Raw genomic sequence first — 23,226 nt, forward strand, 5'->3', positions numbered from 1 at the left:
TTCATTTTTTGAATAATAAGAATTATATGTCGGGGGGGGGGGGCATCAGGATTTTAGAGATGCTTAGGTGGGGCATGGCCAAAATAAAGTTGGGAACCACTGGCCTAGACACTCCATTGCAGTGCCCATAACCTAGGCTAAAGGTGCCATTTAGCTCCTAGCTTTCATATCTTTCTAACACTGGTTGTCTACCATACAAAAGTAAGAGAAACATCCATTTCCCCTTCTATTTTTGCCTGTGGCCCCACCTGCCATGGTCCTGTGGCCCCTAGAAAGCTACCCACAAAGGAAGTGATTCTCTCTTCAACACTGAACCCTGAAAAGCTACTAATTCTACATTGCAGGAGGAGCCTCTAGAAATAGAAACAGGCTTCCTTCTTCTGAGGACAACAAAGATTGAGAGTTGGTGGGCATAGCTAGTGTGAAAATCCCTGTGTCCCCAATATGCCCCCCAAAGTGAGGAATTTCTAGATTACGGCTATGCTTCACCACATCTAGAATTCTTAGAACAGGGAGAAGCAACTAAGAAATGAAGGAACTGAAACAACCAAACGAAAAACTGGAAAGGGGTCCACAGTAGTGCACGTCAACATGCATAAAACCTCCTCGCTCACAGCACACACACAAAGAGAGGCATCAGTCCCTCAATTCGCTTGCCTTCTCTGCAAGGAGCTGATAATCTGACACAGAGAGAGAGAGACATTAGAACCTTATTTAGAAACAAGAAACAAGCAGCTTGAGGTGATGCCTTGTAATCCCCAAGCTAAATCGCATTTGGCAACCCTTTTATGGATGGTTTACACTAAGCAGAAGGGACGTCACACCGGACCCCCATATACACAAGTCACCCACCATTTTCACCCTCTGCATGTGCTAAGATCTGGACAGTTGCTCCTAGGGACACAGGAAGCTGCCTTATACCAATCCAGACCATTTGTCTATGTAGCTCAGTATTGTCTACACTGACTGGCAGCTGCTCTCCAGGGTTTCTGGCAGCAGACACTCCCAGACCTACTTGGAGATGCCAGGGATTGAAGCTGAGACAATTGTCCATGCAAAGTAGGTACTCTGCCCCTGTGTAGCACCCTGCTTGTGGTTAACGCTTAGCTGGAATGAAATATTCAACGCAGCAATAGAGAAATTAAAATAATAATTTATTTGTCAGACAAATAAATGAGAGGCACAGTGGTATATGGTTACCAAGCTCTGGCCTGCCCTCCTGCCATTCTGGCCAGCACTTATATTTCCTTAATCCAGCCCCCTTGCTCCTCCTGTGGCTGCCTCTGTCCAATCAGCCTGGTTGAAATTCCTATTGGCTGTTTGCTAGAACCAATCACAAAAGATACACCCATTTCCTTTTGCCCTTTTATGGGAAACAAAAAGCTATATATTCTTCTATCTATAAATGACAAATAAGTAGTAATATATCTTACATGTGTCTCAACAAGGAACCTTAATTACCAGCTCACCTCTTGCCCTTCTTGCCCTATTGCCCTCCAAAACAAATGGTTAATCTTAAATTTTTATCTTAAACAGATGTCAAGGATCTTGAGTTCACATCATCATTGAAAGATCTCCTTCTCTTGGAGGTCTTTAAACAAAGGCCTGACAACCATATGTGTGCTCTAATGATGTTTCCTGCTTGGCAGGGGGGCTGGGCTGATGGCTGATGGCCCCTGTGATCTCTTCCAACTATATGAAATAAGAATCTAGCATAAGGATTTAACATTTCTTTCTAAATCCTTTGCATAATTACATTTAAGCCAACATATTTAATACATAACATAGATAGCTTTTTAGAAGAATAAACCTTCTCAAAGTAAAAAAGGAAGGAACAGTTTCCAGCCTCAAAATAAGATAGGAAGAAACCTATCTTCTCCAGCCAAGCCAGTTGCCTTTTTCACTGCTCTTGACCTTTCAACCTTAGGAAAATATGGCTCAAGTTTAATGGGAGGCACATGGTTTTATTTTACTATTTACCCACTCTTAATTATGTTTATCTCTTTTTTTATCTTCTGTAATATGTAGGGTCAGTGTAACCTTGGCTCTCAGCCTGTAATTCCCTTTTTACGACTTTGAGAATTGTTTTCTGCTATAAATCAGGGGGCCCCCTTGTCCAGGAGAATAAACATTGCCAAGGTTCTTAGGCAGCTGGTCTTCTGCCTGGCATAAACATTTGAAAATCTTTAAGCTCTTTTTAAGATACAGGCCTTAATCAAAAATATAAGCTTTGATAAAAATGCAGGCTTATGATTAGATGCCTCACCTGAGCTACGGCCCTTCTCTAATATAGCCCTACCCTTTCCTCCTGAAATACTGTATATATATATTGTCCTTGTAAGGATGATTTGAGTGGTAAGCAAACAGATGTTAGTCATCCATATAGAGTCTTCTGGAAAGGCTCAGGCAGAGAGCAATTGGTTATCCATATGGATTCTTCTGGAACACTGCATAAAGAAAACTGCTTGTCGAATAAGCATACACAAATTTATTGGTTGATAACATGATAAGGTAAGGATACGTATAACATTATAACATGCAGAGAATAATATGTACAGAGAAATCAGAGAGAGGAGCTGAGGGAAGTCCCTGGTGGGAGGGGGGAGGGAGGGATGGAAGGGGTGGGGGAAAAGGGGGAGAAATAATGTATGTGAATATACGGTTTGATAATTTGTTATGTTGAAATTGCTTAATAAAAATATTTTTAAAAAGAAAACTGCTTGCAAAAATGTGGGCAAGTTAGAAATTTGCACTAAAACGTTGACTCACTTTCATGAACATATGCCATTAAAAAAAAAAATCACAAACTGTTGCAGAAATGTGGAAAACTGAACTTGAGAAACAGAGGGGGAACAAAATTGACAGACCAATCCCTACCAAGAAAAGTGCACAGCAAATGTGCAGGAGTAAATACTTTTTTTTTTCATCTCACTTTTTAAAAAATGAAGGTCTTTTTCTTTCAACAAGTAGCTTAGGAGACAAAAGGAGGAAATCAACACACACACACACACACAGTTGCACACCCCCCTTTCTGCAGAAAGCATAGGGGAAGTTTCCAGAGTAACAAGGCATTGCAAACCTTCTGCTTACATAATCTGGCTCAGCAAAAAGAAAAACCAAGCCCTGTAGTTTGCACAGAGTTATCTCCCACACCCTATGATCTGCACCAAACCGCAGTCTATTGTCAGCTTCCCATTTTCTAGGCATGGGCTGCACAGGCAACAGCACCAGGAAGGAAGAGGAGGTCACACCACTTTGAGATTATAGTGGGGGGGGGGAACAATTTTTGAAAGACTCCTTCATTTTTGTTTTTAAATCTCTTTAGGAATAGAACACACTTCCAGCTTCAGATCCCTACAGCTGGGCATGGTACAGTCCTTTCTACCACTCTTGGACTCTACCACCTCATTCGTGCTGTGTGTATATTTTTAACCTCTAATTAAGCAAGGCAAGGGCAATATTTTTAAAACAACAACCACAACAACACCATACACACAGGTTTATTTCTGCTTCGGCAGCGCCTGTTGTGTTTCAAGACGTACAAAAGTGAGAGGACTACAGCTCTCCCAGTAATCTTCCTAGAGAGGGAAGAGGCCATAGCTGAGTAGTACGACATCAGTTCCCTCTGCACATCAAGTTTCGAGTTCACTTGCTGGCATCTAAAGTTGAAAGGCAGTGAGTGATGTGAAAGCCACTCTTCGCGAAGTATTGGAAGACACAAGATTTACCCACCCGGGAAGAATGGCAGATGAAAGTGATGAACTATATGGAACTGGCGGAAATGACTGGCAGAATCCGAGACCAAGGTGAAGAGTTGGTGGAAGAAGATTGGAAAAAAATTAAAGTTTATCTACAGAAACATTGCAAAATTAAGGAATGTTAGAAGGTTGTTGGAATGAAGTAATGTGGTTTTAGCAGAAATGATATAAAGGATTAGGTTAAAATTGATTTTTTAATTGGTGAAAGACGAGAATTACAGTATATTAAGATAAATTATTAGGATAAAAACAAAGCTGGAAAGGATTTGCTGAAACATCTAATTGAACTAGAATACAAAAAAGGGAGGTGTGAGGAGGTCAAGGAAATAAGCAAAGGAAAGAAAGTTATGTAAAGGTTTGATCTGTGTGGTGGTTTTTTTTGTCAATTGTTTGTATTTTTTCTGTCTTTTTTATTTTTATTTTTTTGTCTTTTTATTTTTTATCTTTGTAATCTTTAAAATTTGAATAAATACTATTTTTTAAAAAAGGGGGGGGAAAAGAAAGCCACACCCAGTACCTTGGAAAACAGCTGCCTTGTGATCTACTTTAAGAAGGGCCCCACTAGAGCAGGCCAGTGGCCCATTTAGTCCAACATCCTTAGTCCAACCAGATGCCCAAAAGGGAAATCCACAAGTAGGACCCAGCACAAGAGCTCTCCCTACTTGTTATTCTTAGCAACTGGTCTTAAGAGGCCTACGTCCCCTGCTATAGTGGGTATTTAGGTAGAGCATATTCATTCCTTCTGATAACAGCAACAACATTTATACACTGCCCATCTGGCTGGGTTTCTCCAGCCACTCTGGGTGGCTTCCAGCAAAATATAAAAACATAATAAAACGTCAAACATTTAAAAACTTCCTAATAGCGGGCTGCCCGCAGATGTCATCTAAAAGTTGTGTAATCATTTATCTCCTTGACATCTGAAGGGAGGGAGTGACCACTGCTGATAAGGCCCTCTGCCTGGTTCCCTTAGATCACTTCTTGCAGTGAGGGAACCACCAATTCCCACCCACCAAACCTCCTGGTGGCGATCAATACCTCCAAGTAATGAACACCATTGGCTCCCCTTAGGCAGCACAGGGCAGACCATACAAAGTGAGATCAAGCTTCGAGATTCTTCAGCCGGATGACTTGTGCAAGCAAGCTAAGCCACAGGAAGGTGCCTTTGTTTTTTTTTCAAAAGTGTCATCTTAAGGACATAGAAGGAGTCCTGCTGGATCAGGCCAAAGGCCCACCAAGTTCAGCATCCTGCTCTCACAGTTGCCAGCCAGGCACCCCAGTGGGAAGCCCGAAAGCTGAACCAGTTTGCAATAGCAATTCCCTACTTGTGATTTCCTAGAACTGGTCTTCAGAGACATATACTGCCTGCAACAGTGCAGGAAGAACATATCCATCCTAATAGCCTGATCCTCCATTTGTCTAATGCTCTTTTGAAGCCCTCTGAATCAGTGGCCACTGCTATTCCTTGCAGGTATATATTTCATTGTTTAACCATGTGAAAACAGAGGTCAGAGCTCTATTTCAAGGGCTGCCCGGTACAAGTCTGCTTTAGAGATTGTAAAAAGAACACTGGAAGAACAATGAGCACTTGGCTACCAGGCTGAGCAGGCACAGAGGTCCTGCCTTTCCATTTAAATTATAGCCACCATTTCTGAACTTGCACATATACATAGCAGTTAAAGGTTCTCTCTCTCTCCCTTAAAGTTTTCTGCAGTTATTATTATTTATTTGGGTGATGGATGTGTTGTTTTGGAGGTGTGTGAAGTGGCTAACCTCCCCATCCTTCTGCAGCAAAGCACAATTTGGCCCTCTCAGCCGTTTCTTGTGCCATGCTCTTGATCCTCAGAACTGCACTGCAGCATTGCTCAGGACATACATTCACACTCTCTCCCTCTCCTCTCTGCTTTCAGCTCAGGAAATCTAATAAGAAGGAAAGGAGGGAAAGGAGGTTTCAAGGGGACACACAGAGGAGACATTTCTCTGGGTGTGTGTGGGGCGCTTCCTTTAAAACAATTCACACATACAAGAATGCAACTTTCCAGTTTCCCTATAGAGTACTGGAGGGTTCTTTGTTTTTTGGGTTTTTTTGGGGGGGGGATGCAAAAAGGTGTGTGGGTTGGAGAATAACATTGTCTCAAAAACATGGAAGAATAACAACATGAGTTTGCTAGGAAGGAGAGAGAGGAGAGAGAGGAGAGAGGTGAGCAACCAGATCAATAAAGGACAACACCCAGAAGGAAGGATAAAAATGGACACCATCACCATGACATTGCTAAAATAGCATGCTGAAAAAAAATGTGTGCTTGACCTGATAGCGGGATTTGTTCCTCAGAAAAAGGACACCCTTTGCTTTAGGCGATACTGGAATACATTTTAGTAGTATTTTTTAAAGGCACTATAGGCTCATCCAGACTTCCTTTTGCACTGGGCTTTCCAAACATAGGCCCACGCTTTAAAGCCCAGACCAGTGCCTAGAAACACGGTGCAAAATGAAGTCTGGAAGAGCCCTATGTCTCTATTACCAATATGTAAAACAGAAGTAACAAGTGAGAGCTGCAACAAAATGTTGCAGTGTAGGGTACTCCTGTTCACAGTGATAGTCAGAGAGCTATCTTTTCCAAGATACTCCATTCCTGACCTACCCCCCCCCCCTCATTTTCTGTTTCCCTACCCCAAACAGGCCCTCTGCACCCAGTGGCCCCCAAGCACACTCAGTCCTTACTGTAGCAGGTTGGCGGAGGGTATTTTCCTAGTCTTTTTTTTTTTTTTTTTTGCATGTCTGCATGGTACTGCATGTTCCACACAGTATGTGAATAACACCCACTTTTTTTCTCAGTAGCCCGTTTTTGGCTACAGTCCTATCGGCACCAACTAGCCCATTTTGCTAATAGAGCGATAGTATGTATTCAGGGCAGCCAAAGAGACTGTATTTTCCTCTGAAGATCATTGCACAAAAGCCTTAGATATTTTTGATCCATTTATTTACAGATGTATAGCTTGAGCAGTGTGATAGTAACATAGATGCAAGCATGCAGTCCAGCCCTCTCTCATGGCTGCTTTCCAGCAGATCTAAACAAACAAACAAACAAACAAACAAACAGAACTGTAGGATCCTTCTAGAGCTGTACCAGGGTCATAGCTTCGTGGTTTTGCATGTAGAATGTTCCAGCATCTTCAGTTGAAGCTGGGAGAGACTCCCTGCCTGAAACCCAGAGAGGCCCCTGTCAGCCCGTGTAGACAATGCTAAGCTAGCAGGACCAATGGCCTAGTCAAGGGAAGGGCCATAGCTCAGTGGCAGAGCATCTGCTATGCATGCAAAAGCTCCCAGGTCTCCAGACAGGGCTCAAAATGAGCCTTGCCTGAAACACAGGAAAGTCATTGTCAATCAGCGCAGACAGTACTGAGCTAAATGCACCAATGGCCTGATTCAGTATACACCAGCTTCCTCTATTCCTATGTTCCACTTCAGGCCAATTCATTTGCCGCATTGGGGGAAAAGCCAACAACAATAATCCTCTTTGCTGCTGGAAAACAAGCACTTCAGGCTGGAAGTGTTCTCCCTGAGGTGCTAGCTTTCTGAGGGGTGGGGAAATAGCATCCCCTGTGTAGTTGCCATGTAGAAGACAGCAAAGCCAACCCACCAAATGCCATGGGATTGTTAGCGGGCAACGCATTAGACACTTTGAGAGGTCCTTGAAGGAAAAGCAAGCTATTAATAAATAAGAATCAGACTATCATGCCCATGCCATCTTAGGAAGCTGGCAGTCTTCTTATTCCTAGAATCAACGAAAAGAAAGAAGAACTGTGCCAGGTTGGTGACCTCCTAAGAGAATCAACAAACCTGTAGCAGCTTCCGCTACTGCTGATTCACCTTGGTGCTGGTCCAAATCCCTCAGCATCAGGGCTGTCGACAACAAACTCTGCATAACACAAATGTCTATGGGCAACATTTTATTTTACTCTTTAAAAAAGCCACAATCAGTTAGGGAGATTTGTAAGCAGATGCCCATAACTACCTTGACAGAGAGACAGTGCTGTATTAATGATTAGAGTGCCAGACTGAGTAGCTGAGAGACCAGGGGTCAAATCCCCCACTCAGCCACAAATCCCACTGGGTGACCTTGGGCCACAGTCACTACTACCTCTTAGACTAACTTCTCTCACTGGTTTGCTTTGAGGACAAAATGTAGAGGGAGAAGAAGTGTGCATAGCACACTGAGCTCTTTGGAGAAAAGGCAGGATACAAATGCAATTATAAATAAAGCAACACAGATTCAGGGCAAGGCAAAAAATTAACTTGTGTGGTGGGACAGGAAGCACAAGCAGCACCCTTTGGGAAGTTTTTATTACAGGTGAAGGGAGTTTCTTCCCTTGCCACAGCCCCATCAAAAATCACCTTCATGAAGAGGCTATACAAATGTTCTCTGCATTTGGAATGGGCTCCCTCAGAGGGTGATGAACTCATCCTCACGGGAGGTTTCTGAGCAGAGGTTGGGTGGCCATCTGTCATGAATTCTTTAGCTGTGCTTCCTGTATTGCAGGAGGTTGAACGCCTTGAGGTCTCTTCCAACCTTAAAATTCTATGATTTTATAAGTCGTGTGTCTTTGTTTCTCAGTTTTATCCTTTTTCATGGTTTTGTATGTATTGTGGTATTTTATGCATTGTGACTAGTTATTTTTATTGATCACAGTTTAGTCATTATTTATTGTAATTGTTAAGAGTGAATTTCTGTTTATTATTTGCTGATGTCTGGGAGTTAATTTTATTGTGTAGCATTATATTCTAATAGATTACTGAATATTATTTTATATTATTTATACGCACTGTGCTCCCAAGGAAGAGATCAGCTGCTTTGAAATGTGTTAGGGTCAACACGGAAGAAGAAAAACCTCACCCACGCAGTTATTAACTTCATGGAACTGATATCTATACATGCCTTCAAATGTTTGGGTAAACCAGCAATGTTTTAAAATTTCACCTGAAAGTCAAAACTGAGGGATGTAGATGTACCTCACAAGGAAGGAGACTCCACAAATGGGGAATGACCACTGAGAAGGTCCCACCACCAATCAATGCCAAATGGGCAGCAGCCAAAAACGGCAACACCAACAAAGCCCTCTCTGCCAATCGTGGGGCTTGAAGTGGTTGATACATAGTGCCTTCTCACTTTTTATTTCCATAAATCACAAATATTCTTGGACTCCAGTCCTCATCAATTGCAGCCAGAGTGGCCAATGACCAGTGATGAGGAACAGTAACTCTTCTAGTTGGTTAATTGATTCAGGAGCTTCATTGTACATGACGTGTGATGCTAATTTTTTCAGAGAGTTAAATGAAAACTCATCAGAGACAGTTACAGTTGCAAATGGCCACAAAATTTCTGTGCAAGGAAAAGGAGCAGGAGAACCAACTAGAAGTGTGTTGAAGGCAGAATAACTGTTTGTAATGAAGTGAGAGAGGTAATTTACTTGCCAGAATTCACAGTTTGCTGAGTGTGTCAACCCTGACCAAGTGTGGTTTTAATGGAAATTTTAATCACAACAGATGTGGTATTACCAAAGGCAGAGTTTTACATGCACATGGTTTTGAAAATAATGCAGTCTTTGTGCTAGATACAGGTCAAGAAAGGGTGAATATGGTCAAGTAGAATTCAAGTGCAACCTGTGTTCATCTGTAGCACAAAAGGCTGGGACATAGAGACTTTGGTGAGAGGAATGGAGATTAAACCTTGTAAAGTTGACCTGAATGGTGAAGTATGTGAAAGTTGTTTGCTGGGGAACAAGACCTTCTTTCCCCAAGCAAAGCTAGAGAAGTTCAACAGAGCCTTTGCAACTTATTCATACTGATATATGTGGTCCAATTCAACCAACGTCTCATGGGAAAAATAAGTGAATTTTAACGTTTATTGACGATTATTCCAGATACTGCACAACTTATCTTTTAAAGGAAAAATCAGAAACTGCAGAGAAATTGAAGATGTTTGTTGCAAATATTGAAAATCAATTTGGGAGGAAACCACGAGCAATACTTTCAGACAACGGCGGTGAGTACATGTCACACCACATCAAATCTTATCTAGAGGAAAATGGTAGTAAACGTTTGCACACCACCCCATTTACCCCAGAACAAAATGGAATAGTGGAGAGAAAGAATTGCTCTCTGGTGGAGATGGTCAGATGTATGTTGATGAAGCCTAATTTATCATTTGAGTATTGGGGTGAGGCAAGTATGACAGCAACATATTTGCAGAACAGACTGCCAAAAAAAGCTGCAAATAAAACAACATTTGAACTTGGGTTTGGAAGAGTACTGAACATCAGTCACATTAGAGTCTTTGGATCAAAAGTTTTTGCATATGTGCCATCACAAAGATGTACCAATCTTAGCATCAGGACTGAATATCTGTCGGCTTTGAGAAGGGGTGTAAAGGTTACATAATTCTTAATCCAAGGACAGGAGAAGTGAAAGTGAGTAGTGTATTTTAGAGAGCAATCTTGTGCATGTGTTCCTAATCAGAGCAATTTTAAAGAGAAACAGACTAATGCTGATTTGGTAACTGAAGAGGTTCCAGTAAAACTGATCACAGAAGTTGAAAGAACAGAGAAAACTAGTCCAAGTAAGATACCGTACTTTACCAGGGGAAACAGAGTCAGGACAAGAAGCTGCGTGTGATTATATGGATGAACAGTTAGAACCTTTAATCAGACACTCATCATGAGTTAACAAAAGTGTGCCAGAAAAGCAACTATCATACATCGCAATAGCAGTGCCTAATTGTGAACCTGACACATGGAAAGAAATCAACAAACTTCCTGCAGAAGAAGCTGACAAGTGGATAGAAGCAGCCAAGGAAGAATTTGAAGCCTTGAATAAAAACAACACTTGCACACTTACTAAATTCCCAAAGGGTAAAAAGGCTATAGGGTGCAAATAGGTGTTTAAGAAAACGTTAGATAAGAATGGAAATGTACAAAGGTATAAAGCATGAGTAGGCAAACTAAGGCCCAGGGGCCGGATCCAGCCCAATTGCCTTCTAATTCCGGCCCACGGACAGTCCGGGAATCAGCATGTTTTTACATGAATAGAATGTGTCCTTTTAATTAAAAGGCACCTTTGACTAATTTGTGGGCCTGTCTGGTGTTTTTACATGAGTAGAATGTGTGCTTTTATTTGAAATGCATCTCTGGGTTATTTGTGGGGCATAGGAAGTCGTTCATTCCCCCCCCCCCAAAAAAAATATAGTCCGGCCCTGCACAAGGTCTAAGGGACAGTGGATCGGCCCCCTGCTGAAAAAATTGGCTGACCCCTGGTATAAAGCAAGGTAGATGATACAATTTTGTATAGTGAGAACAAACAAGATTGTACAGAAATTGTTGCATGTTTAAATAAGGTTCTGAGAATTTACATGCTAAATTAAAATTGATGAATTAAAAATAGGCACAGTGAGAAGTGGCTTGTAAGAAAAACACTGGGGTCTAATTTGAATAGTAGAGTGCCTGGTATCTGGTGGGTGGGGCTTGTGTGCTTTGCTCCAGAATCAGCCCCTCTCTTCAGGGTGTGTTCAGTTAAGAGTGTCAGTTATGAGGGACCAAGTGCCTCTTCTTGTTTCTTGCCTTAAACTTGCCTCATGTTTTATTTGGCTTCTCTCATCATGTTATTTTGTTGTAGTTTTCTTTATAACTAAAGCTTAGTTTACATTTATGTGAAAGACTTATTTTTCTCAAAGAAAAAGAAACTCTGCTGAGGAAAGGTGTGGTATGTCCTAAACTGTGTGACTGAGGGGATATTCCCAGTTTGCCGGAAGGACTGATTTTGTTAATCACCCCTCCAACATCTCCAAAACATTCAGCAGGCACCGTCTGTTTCAAATTTTCAATGCCTGTTGAAAACTTTTCTATTCCATTAGGCTTAAACAGGCAATTAAGAATGAATTTCCATAATTAGTTAGCCGATTTCTCATCGTAATATTTTTATATTTATTGGGTGATTTTATGTATAAATGTAAACTTCTATGAATATCAGCATATAAATAATTTAATTTTTAGAAAAACTGGTTCTGTGTAAAACGAGGAAATATGCCTCTTCCAAAATGGTACCAGCCGCCCATGTTTTCACCCACCCCCTGAGGACTTAGATTAAAAATAAGTAACCCAATTAATTGGAGTGGGTGCCTTTTTAAATTAGCCAAAATATTTTTAAACCGTTCATCTCCAATCCTAAATCAACAAAGAGATACAGCCCTAGGTTGCAGCTGTCTGGCAAATATGAAAACATCTCAGCCTTCGTGGAACATTCACTGTACAGATATTCACACAGGTAACAGTCAATGAATGTGCAATATATGTACGCAATAGGTTCATTCGTATGCTACACTGACCACAGGAACAAGTACACATGAAACAGCATTTGTGTGAATGAGTAAACACTTGATGTGTGTACATTCAACTATGGCGTACACAGAACTCTACTCTCTTGAATGATACCCGTGAATGATTGTTCAAGTGTGCAGCTGTATCCTTGCTAAATGTCATTCATTGTATCCTTGCTGAATGGGAACACCCCTAACAGCTGGGCAGTACACCGGTAAAATTATTTACATCCCATTTTCAACAAGGTTACAGCCTGTGTACACAACAGCTGAGGAGTACAAATGAACAGCTGAGTACAAATGTACACACTTTCACACAAACACTTGTACATGTGGAGAGACAGCATGTACCTGTGTTCAGTGCAACAGGCAAGCAAAACTTGTTTGTTTTTTAAATAGATTTTATTTATCATTTTCAGTTTTGTAAATCAACATACATCAAACAATCTATACATAAAAGATTGACTTCCTCCCCCCCCCCCATGGTTCATTAAAGTTCTCCTTCATTCCTGCAAACTCTAATTAGTCCCTATTTTAACTCAACCAAATTTCCCTTTGTTTATATTTTCACTGCTAGATTTAGTCTATTCCTGCTAATGTTTTTAGATGTTTACAATAATCATCCAAATATTCAACAAACATTTTCCAAACATTCTTAAATATTATCCCTTCCTGTTTTCTTAATTTGCCAGTTAAACTAACCAATTCAGCTTACTCTTTGGTTTAGCCTGCCCTTCCTCCTTAGTTGGCATTGTACCTTCCTTCAATTTCTAAGCATATACTATTCGGGCTATCGTTGTTGCATACATAAAGAGATTTTCCTTTATGTCAAACCTAATATTCGTAAGAGAAAGGCTTCTGGTTTTTAAATAATAAAAGCCCTTTTCAACATAGTTTTCATTTCGTTATAAATCATCTCCCAGTAGCCTTTCACAACTTTACATGTCTACCACATGTGGAAGAAGGTACCTTCTTTTTCCTTACATTTCCAACAGGTATATAATTCTGATTTATACATCTTTGCTAACTTACTTGGTGTCAGATACCACCTATATATCATTTTCATATAATTCTCTTTTAACATATAACATGCAGTAAATGTCAGGTCAAGCAAAACTTTAATGTCCCCTTTTGCAAGGGAGGTGTCAGGAGATCTAAAAATTCTCAGTTCCCTGAACAAATAACAGTCTGCAGGATTTTGTGGAGGAAGACACAACTGATTAAAGTTGTATGATACTGATTTAAATGTACAGTGTAGATGAGGCCCAGGATGCTAAGGGTCTGGAAACCATGTCCTTTCAGGAACAGAGCATGATATTGTTAGCCTGGTGAAGAGAAAATTATTTATTCATATTTATTCACTGCATTTATATCCCACCCTTTCCCCAAAAAGCTCAAGGCGCCCTACACAGTTCTCTCCCTCCTCATTTAATACCCACAACCCTGGGAGGGAAGTTAGGCTGAGAGCGAGTAACTGGCCCAAGTTCACCCAGCAAGCTGCATGGATTAGTTGGAATTTGAACCCTGCTCTCCCAGGTCCTAGCAGGACACTTTAACTACTATACCATGCTGGGTCTCCAGATTCAGGGAAGACATGGTATGATCAGAAGGGCTGTTGAAGAAAAAATGGAGCTGGGTTGGTCACTATTGCTTCAGGGGGTCAGGGCTAGAACCAGTGGGTAAAAAACAAAGGAAGGCAGGATTTTAGTTCAACATCACAAGAGGGGTGGGGAAATTTGGCCTCCCAGTCTCCCTATCTGGCCCCTGGGACTCTTCGCAGGCCACACTCTCACCTCAGTCATGCCCTCTTTTCCCAATTTATAGTTTCCTAGATTGGTAGTTGAGGGACAGCCATGAAAGCCAGTGTGGTGTAGATTGGGACCAGGAGGGCCAGGGTTCAAATCCCCACTTGGTCTTGAAGCTCACTGGGTGACCTTGGGCCAGTTACTGCCACTCAGTCTAACCTACCTCACTGGGTTGTTGTGGATGCCACCTTGAACTCCTTGGATTTTTTCCGCCAAGGTAAAACCCAATAAATAAATAAATGTGCTTTAAATGCATTGTGTAGATGTGACTGACTTTGGTGTAGCAAGTACCTTTTCAAAGAAGGTACACTGGGCAAAGGAACCTTTTTCAGCCTCAGGGCCGTATTCACTTCAATACAACTTTCCAGGGGCCACATTCCTAGTGCTGGGTCGGAGCCAAAGGCAGACGTGGGCAGAGCAGAAAATGCAAGTAACACCTTTGTACGGTGGGCAAGTTTCTACCAATAGTCACACATCATTCTCTATCCTCCACCCTGGCAAGTGAGAGGCATCACCACAAGGCACATCCCAGCCAGGAAAATAAAACACTCAAGGATGTGCGGCAAGGACAGGACAGGGAGCCTCCTGAGGGTCAGAATGTTGGCTGCATTCAGAGGTTCCTACACCATCACAAGCCAATTCAGATGGAAACTAGTAATGAGCACACAGATGAAACTGAAAGGCAGGAAATAACTTCATCCCCGAGGATGCAAAGCATCAGGAAGTCATGGCTAGAGGGGCTGTGAAGGCATGTTGCACGATCTGGCCAATGTCTCGCCATGCAGGCCCCTCAGATAAACACAGGCAGAGGTCAAAGCATCCCTGCACAGCACTCATAAAGCCACAACAGTTCTGCCCACAAAACTGTGTTTCACAACAGGATACAGATAAGAGAGAGCACTGTTTGAAACTGAGATATGAAAGCTAGGAGCACCTTAAACCTAGGTCATGGGTGCAACAACGGAATGTCTAGGTGCACGTTTTTATAAAAAAGAATACAAAGGTGAAAATGACTGCAGCCAAATATTATGTTCATTTTTCACATGATCTAGTCTTTCCCCTGCCCACTCCCCTAATATTCTCAAGAGGGTCTCTTCTCCATTCTTCAGAGAGCAGCTGGAAGTGGGGAGGCAGAAAAAAGTCCTCTCTTCCTTCCACTCTGCAGTTTTAATCTGAAATCTTAGGCACAGTACTGCGTCCAGAGCTCAGAAACTGCTCGTCTTAATGAAATTCCCTGTTGCAAAATGCGCCTAGAACAATGGGAGTTTCAAACACTGGGAGAGTGTGTGTGAAGGAGAACGTTCATTGTCATCAGGCTCGCCCTGCTGAAAGAAACCACCCCTCAAGTAGCATGGGGTAAGGAGAGCTGTGGCCCTCCAGGCTTTGCTGGATGATAACTTCAGCCACAGACAGCCTGACCAATGGTCAAGTGATGATGGGAGTTGCTCACAGCTCCCCCACCCACCAAACCTTAAAAGTACTGAGAGTCACCTAGGGAACTTCGACCCAGCGGCTACCTTCAGTCCAACAGTCACTTTCTGGGTGTATTCCAAGGGCCCACCTAGACATAAAACATGTTGTCATCTATTTAACTGTGGCCCCCCTCTTTTTAAATAGCAGCCACAGAGGGGTCCAATTCAGATTCAGTGCAGGGTATATAGAGCAGAATCCATGAGAAAAGTAGCCTGTGAGTCCACACCCATGTAGTAAAGGAAGATGACCCTTTGTGAAATGAGCAAGGATTTATCCCACTCACTTGGGTAGGTTTGATCAGGTCTTATCAAACTGTATGAATTTCATGGAGTCATACTTAAAGCTCGTTGATTTAGCTAATAATATTCATATACCACTTGATTATAACAAAACCTCAAATTAAAAAATGTAAGTGATCTGCAAAAACAAGTACCCAAAACATTTTAAGAGGGGTTAAAAGTCATTAACATCTTACATATCTAGAGAGACTTGCCTGAACAAAAGTGTTTTCCACAGGAGCCAAAAGAGAATACAGTGAAGGTGCCTGCCAGGTGTCATCAGGCAAGGAGTTCCAAAGTGTAGGTGCTGCCATACTAGAATAACTATTTCTTACAAGTGAGGAATGAGTATTGTATGGCACCTGTAAAACCCATGGAAACTGATGCGCAGAACTAACTTAGGTTCATTGATTTCAATGGGTCCACTCTAAGGAAAGTCTAAGAACAAATCACAAGTTCCACTTTAAAAAGGAAAGAAAATCAAAATCAGAACTCTCACTGAAATTTAGGATTTGCCAAGACAGGAATACAAATCATGAGGGAATTTTTTGAATGGGAATGGTGGAGATGGAAACGCAGTAAGGCAGCTTAGAGTGATGGACAATCATAATAATGTTTGCCATTTCACATACACTAGACAAGGCACTGTAGCCAACCCTGGTATTGCAGATATATCAGAAAACAACAGCACTGGTTTGTATCCAATGCTAGCCCTACTCAGAGAAGACCCATTGAAAATAATGGAGCTGACTCCCATAAATCCATTAATTTATCTGGGTCTATTCTGAGTAGAACTTAGTTGGATACAACCCATAACATGTATGGCAGGCCTATAGCTCTGCCTTTAGATCAGTGGTGGGGAACCTGTGCCCACCCACTCCCCACCCAATGTTGTTGGGACTCTAGCTCCTATTAGCCCTAGATAGTATGGTCAATGATAATGGAAACTATGGTCCAGAAACATCTAGAGGTCCATGGGTCCTTCACCCTTGCTTTAGATACAACAGAACCACTCAACAGCTTCTTAAGTATCTCTGCACCTCTGCTTCATTAAAACTCATGCAACTCACAGTCACAAGACGAGGTCAATTGGGTTTAGAGGATATTCATTGACCTTGGCTTTAGCAAAAGCATAGAAACATGATAACTTTAAAATGGTATCCATGTTCAGACACTGTAGGTATGCTACTGAATATTTGCTGGAGAGTAAACATTATGAGGACTGCTAGTGTGGCATAGCGGTTGTAGGGTTGGCTAGTGACACCCCTATAAAAGGCAAATGTTCCGAAGCAAGGCCTCTGGTGATCATCTCAATAGGCAGCCAGGTTCATATCAGTATAAATAAGATAGTCTGCTGTTAAGCATCTCTCTCACACGCTTTTGAGAGACCTAAAGCATGGCTTGTAAGGAGAACCCCAGAACAGGGTCCTGAATTTTCACAGTATCACCACCAACAAATTCACATTAGCATCTACAATGGCTGACGATTGTGATGATTAGTTGCTGCTGTAACGGAACTGTGTCAAGGTACGATATACCTAAAGGGGGGGGGGGATTCACAGTGCCTGGGCTAGAGGTCACCAAAAGCAAACACTGAGATTGGCCAGCATTTCCCTCATTGCCTCAATCATTACGCTTTGATTTTATTTTTGTGTCGTTCCTACCTAGAAATGTTTCCAGCATGTGGGGATAAAACACAAACAAAGCTCTTCTCATTTATTTATTTTTTTATGCTGCCCCCTCTGAAAAAAATAAATAAATACTGAAGCTCAAGAGAGAGGGGGGGAATTCTGCCCTGCCTTGCAGGAAAGGGTGGTATTTGGGCTAAAGCAGGGAGAAAACATTCCCCCTACGCCACCTTTTAGAAGCACCTGAGTATCAGTGCTTTTTTAGAATTGAGAACACGCAACAGTCAGGCAGAGATGCTGATCAGTGGTCTCTGGACAGGTGATTTAGTGCAACATAAAGCAGGCCATAAATCTAAGAGGATTATTTCTTTCCCCAGCCCCCACCTCGCCAAGTCATGCCACCACGCACCATCTCCAGCCTCATCTGACTGCAGTGCTGAACCAGTGTCATAACATGGAGGAAGATGCCTTCTTTCCTAAATACTAAAAAAAAAACCCACTGCTGCCCCCCCAGCCGCTGCCTTTTTGGGCTGTTTCCCAGCTATGATTCTGCTCTTTTCATTTTCTATGAGAAAGCAAAAATAATAATTATTTAACATTATGTTGCTTTTCTTTTTTAAACGACTGGTATAATTTGGACAACGCTGCCTTTGAAAATACGGCTTAACTGTAATTGCTTCAGACAGACGGCGGATTTAAATGAGCCATAGCAACATACCTCCATTAAAAGTAACCACCACCTTATCGTCTTCACTATTTATCTGCGTACCTACCAAGGGCTGAAATTATTTACTTGCATTGTACAAATGGAAGAGGACTTTGGCAATATGTCACTTGACCTATATAATCGATACGTTTTAGTATGTGGCTGGCACATTAAGAAAAAAATTAAAATGCAAAATTTTGCAGGATGAACAATAAAGCAAATCCCCCTTCCACACCATTCCCTGGATATACTTTAGAATGCACAACTCAAAAGGACCAAAAATAGCATTTCGGTTCCGTGTGCAAAGGCCCCCTCCCTTAAATCAGTGCGAGCACATATAAACCAAATTCTCATTTTCAGGAAAAAGCCTCCCATGCAGGAAAAAGCTTCTATTATATGCCGTCATTCTAAGGACTTCTGAATTTCGTTGGATTCTTCACAAGTACCCCCCCCCCCGCTCCCAATAATTATTGGTTTATTGAAGGGAGGATGACAGAGAGAAAAATACATGAGATATTGGTGGGAGGGATAACAACCGGGCTGTTTTGAACTGACACTGCAGGATCTGCGCTAGATCTTCTACTGTGCATGGGGGAGGAGTCGGATAGAGAGAATAAAGGACTGGATTGGGGGGGGCGCCCCAAATGAACCTGCAAGTACAAGAGGATTTCTCAGTTGACGCTTACACACACACACACACACACACACACACACACATTCTCCATGTTCTGTATCGCAGGCCATAAAATAGATATAATTTCCAGTCACAGATAAATCCGTTAAGGATACAGGAGACACCAGTTTTACATTGATCTGCTAAGGACACATCTACTGGTAAAAACGCCCCCCTCCCTTAAAACGGGGCAAGGATGAGGGGGATAGTCAAGCCGGTACTGTTTTCCCCCCTCCCTCATCTTCCACTCTACATACTGCAGAATAACAGCGTCCCCCTCTGCCTTTTCCCTTCCAGTTACGAACGCTTCTCTTTTTTGGCCAAGAAGCTATTCATAATATGAATAGATACTAATTCTATAAAAAGGGTGGTGTTGGAAGGGATCTCTTTACTCGCAGAGTCCTCGACCATCGAGGGCGCCCCCACCCAACAAAAAAACGTAAGGTCTGCAGTGACGCTCCAAATCTCCCCCTTCCATCCCTCTTAATACTCTATTTCATTCACCGCTACCACCAACTCTCCAGATTTCTGCAGCTGCGTCCCTTATTTATTTTTACAATGGGGACTACGGAGCAGGAGGCGGGGGAATAGAAAGCCCCCGTCTCATTGACCATTAAATGAAAGGTGGGCGGGGGAGAGAGAGGAAGGAAGCAACAACAAAAAGAGTTTAATCTTACTTTCTCCCACCACAGCCTTAAGCCCAGCTGGTGCCATGACGTCCCTCTCTTGTTCTTCTTCTTGAGGTATTTGTGTGGGGAGGAATCCCCACGTCTAGTTTCCCCTTTTCTCCTTTTCCTGCTGCTGCTCGGCTCAAAACCCCGCACAAAACTGCACTCCGGTTTGGCTTCTCAGCTGACTGCAAAAGGAAGGAGGGAGGGCAGTCTGGGCAAGGATGCGGAGGGGGGGGCGGCGGAGGAGGAGGCAGGTCCAGGCAGGGCGTGGTCGGATTGTGATGCGAGCTGCTGATGCTGATGCAGAAAGAGGCTGGTGGTGCCGTGGATGGCGTCATACCCCCACCGGGCCAATCAGCGCGCCGCCTGCTCAGCATCTCTCTCTCTACCCCCCCCCCCCTCTCTACACACACACAGACATACGCACCCGCACGGCCTGCGGCTCTGCTCAGCGACCAACTCTGGTGAGGGGCGGAGCCAACATCTGCAAATAAAGGGATGGGGGTGGGTGAAAGAAAGAGTCGCAGCCTCTCCTGCTTTATGAATGAACCTCCCTTACATACGTTTACACATGTACTTGTTTGCAGAATGCAAACATTCGATGGCGTCCCCGCTAACCCCTGCCACCAAGTCCTTGTTTTGAATTTGCTTTCGTGCAGCTGGATTTGCAGTTTTTATGTTGCTTTTTTAAAAAAACAACGCTTTTTTAATGATGTTGCACTGCTGCTTAGAGATTTTATTTTTTTTTCAAATACACTAAGGAGGTTATAAATAAATAATGAAAAATATAGGCAGCTTCCACTACCACCCCCCAGTCCCAATAAGAACAGACAGCTATTCACCAAGCCCACATATCAAGAGACACAGGGATATAGACACTAAGATGAGACTTTGCTTCAGACCCAGATGCCAGCTTTCATTGCCAACAGAGCAGCTCTTCAAGAACTGGTGCCTGTTTCCCCCCTCTTCTCTTTCCCCTTATGTGTCATGTATTTTCATTTTGTTTAGAATGGTAAGCCTGCAGGCAAGGGTGGTCTTGTTTAATTGATTGTATGTAAGCCACTCTGGAAGCCTTTCTAGGCTGAGGAGCAGAGGACAGACAATCTCAGTATTGATGATGATTATAATGTAGGCTTCATCAACTTCGGCCCTCCAGATGTTTTGAGATTATGGGGTTAGGGATGATGGGAGTTGTAGTCCCAAAACACCTGGATGGCCGAGTTTGCCTATGCCTACTCTAAACTGAATGGGAGCAGCTCACAAAGATTTTAGATGCCAGCGAACTTTCCTTTAAAAAAAAAAATTATTGAGAATTTCAACATAACGAATTATCAAAACATATCATCTTCATTATTTCCCCCAATTTTTCCCTCCCCCCTCCCCAAGAAAAGCCCTCCCTCATTCCCACCCAAGACTTCCCTCAGCTCCTCTCTCTGATTTTTCAGCACATGTTATTCTCTGCATATTGTAAAATTGTAAAGATCCTTAAATTATCTGTCTATTATGTTAACAATCAATACATTTGTGTATGTTTATTCAAAACCTGCCAAGGAGTCCAATTCATTCTGGGGTTTTTTAATTAGTTTGTAAAGAGTTCCCATTCTTCTTTAAAGTCACAGTTGTCCTTGTCTTGCAGTTTGCATGTCAGTTTCGCCAATTCTGCATAGTCCATCAATTTCTCTTGCCACTGTTCTTTTGTCGGGATTTCCTCATTCTTCCATCCTTGTGCTATTAAGACTCTTGCCACCATTGTAGCATACATAAATAAATTCTTTATTTTCCTTTGCAGGTCTTTTCCTACAATCCCTAACAAAAATGCTTCTGGTTTTTTTTACAAATGTCAATTGAAACATTTTCTTCAACTTATTATATATCATTTCCCCCAAAAAATTTAATTTCTCTACATTCCCACCACATGTGGTAAAAAGTCCCTTCTTTTTCTTTACACTCCCAGCATACGTTTGACCCAGTTTTGTACATTCTTGCAATCTGTACTGGTGTTATATACCATCTATACATCATTTTCATATAATTTTCTTTCAAAAGAGAACAGTTTGTAAATTTTAGATCTATTCTCCACAATTTTTCCCAATCTTCAAATTGTATATTATGTCCTATATCTTGTGCCCATTTGATCTTGACCGATTTCACCTCCTCATCTTTTGTTTCCCGTTTCAGCAGAATACTATATGCACCCTTCAGCAACTTCACTTTCCCTTCTATGACTTCCTTTTGGAATCTAGAAGTAGTATAACTAAATCCTTTCTTGTTGTCTTCTTTGTATATCTCATGTAATTGCCTGTAATGTAACCAACTCTGAAAATGATCTTTTATTTCCTCATACTCCTTTAGCTTCCATTTTCCTTCTTGGTCCTTTAGTAAGTCACTGTATGTAAGCCACTTTCCTTTCTTACCAATTGGCTTGAGCAGCAAAGCTTCAAGTGGTGAAAGCCACCAAGGTGTCTTCTGTTCTATTAAATCTTTATATCTCTCCCAAACCCTCATTAATGATTTCCTAATTATATGATTATAAAATCCTTTATGTACTTTTCCCTTCCCATACCATAGATATGCATGCCATCCGAATCTATTATCATGACCTTCCAAATCCAATGCTTCTTGCTTTTCCAGTCCCTAATCCATACCAAACATGCAGCCTTATAATACAATTTAAGGTCTGGGAGGGCAAAACCGCCTCTTTCTTTTGTATCTGTAAGTATCTTATGCGTTATCCTTGGCCTTTTGCCCCTCCAGATAACTTGGAGATTTCCTTCTGCCATCTTTTGAGGCAATCATCTTTCACCATTACTGGGACCGACTGAAAAAGAAATATCATTTTTGGCAAAACATTGATTTTTACTGCTGCTATTTTTCCTAGTAGGGAGAGATTCATTCTGCTCCATATTTCTAGATTTCTTTTTAACCCAAGCCACACTTTTTCATAATTATCTTTGTAAATATTTTTATTTCTTGATGTTAACCGCATCCCTAAGTATTTGACCTTTTTATGGACTTCTGTTTCAATACTTTGCTCCAACTCTTTTTTCTCTTCTTCCTTCAAATTTTTAACTAATAATTTAGTTTTATTCCTATTTAAATCCTGCCACTTCCCCAATTTTCTGAATCTTTTCTATAACTCTAGGGTGGCGCTGTGGGTAAAAGCCTCAGCGCCTAGGGCTTGCCGATCGAAAGGTCGGCGGTTCGAATCCCCGTGGCGGGGTGCGCTCCCGCTGCTCGGTCCCAGCGCCTGCCAACCTAGCAGTTCGAAAGCACCCCTGGGTGCAAGTAGATAAATAGGGACCACTTACTGGTGGGAAGGTAAACGGCGTTTCCGTGTGCTGCGCTGGCTCGCCAGATGCAGCTTTGTCACGCTGGCCACGTGACCCGGAAGTGTCTCCGGACAGCGCTGGCCCCCGGCCTCTTGAGTGAGATGGGCGCACAACCCCAGAGTCTGTCAAGACTGGCCCGTACGGGCAGGGGTACCTTTACCTTTACTAGGGAAGGAAGAGAATTTTTTGGATCTTCCACTGTGATCACCAAATCATCAGCATATGCTTTCAGTTTAAACTCACTTTTCCCAGTTTTTATCCCAATGATCTCTTTATCTGCTCGTATATTCCTGGCAAGTACTTCCAGAACCAGAATGCACGACAGCGGTGATAATGGGCAACCTTGTCTGGTTCCTTTCTGTATCTTACATTCATCCGTTATCACCTGATTTACAATTAATTTTGCTTTCTGTTTTGAATAAATTGCTTGTATTCCTTTTAAAAATTTAGATCCACATTTAATTTCCTCAAGTAACTTTATCATGAAATTCCAAGAGATGTTGTCAAAGACTTTTTCGGCATCTATAAACAACATT

At 42.0% G+C, this 23,226-nt stretch overlaps 1 protein-coding gene across 3 annotated transcripts in view; it reads right to left on the reverse strand.

Moving 5' to 3' along the window:
- Positions 1-19,602, reverse strand: part of LOC307207863 (syntaxin-binding protein 1) — a 59,329-nt gene extending 39,727 nt beyond the window's left edge. Inside the window, exon 1 of one of the 3 annotated variants that reach the window (XM_079962096.1) lies at positions 19,368-19,602. Coding sequence is in view for 2 of the 3 variants with exons in the window: in XM_079962094.1 (XP_079818220.1) it covers positions 19,368-19,404 (37 nt within the window). In the remaining variant the exon portion in view is untranslated. The remainder of the gene's footprint in view (positions 1-19,367) is intronic. The other 2 variants (XM_079962094.1, XM_079962095.1) reach the window with 2 other exon arrangements.
- Between the last annotated feature and the right edge of the window lie 3,624 nt (positions 19,603-23,226).

The sequence above is a fragment of the Podarcis cretensis genome, assembly GCF_951804945.1.
Source record: "Podarcis cretensis genome assembly, chromosome: Z".
NCBI classification, from domain to species: Eukaryota; Metazoa; Chordata; class Lepidosauria; order Squamata; family Lacertidae; genus Podarcis; species Podarcis cretensis.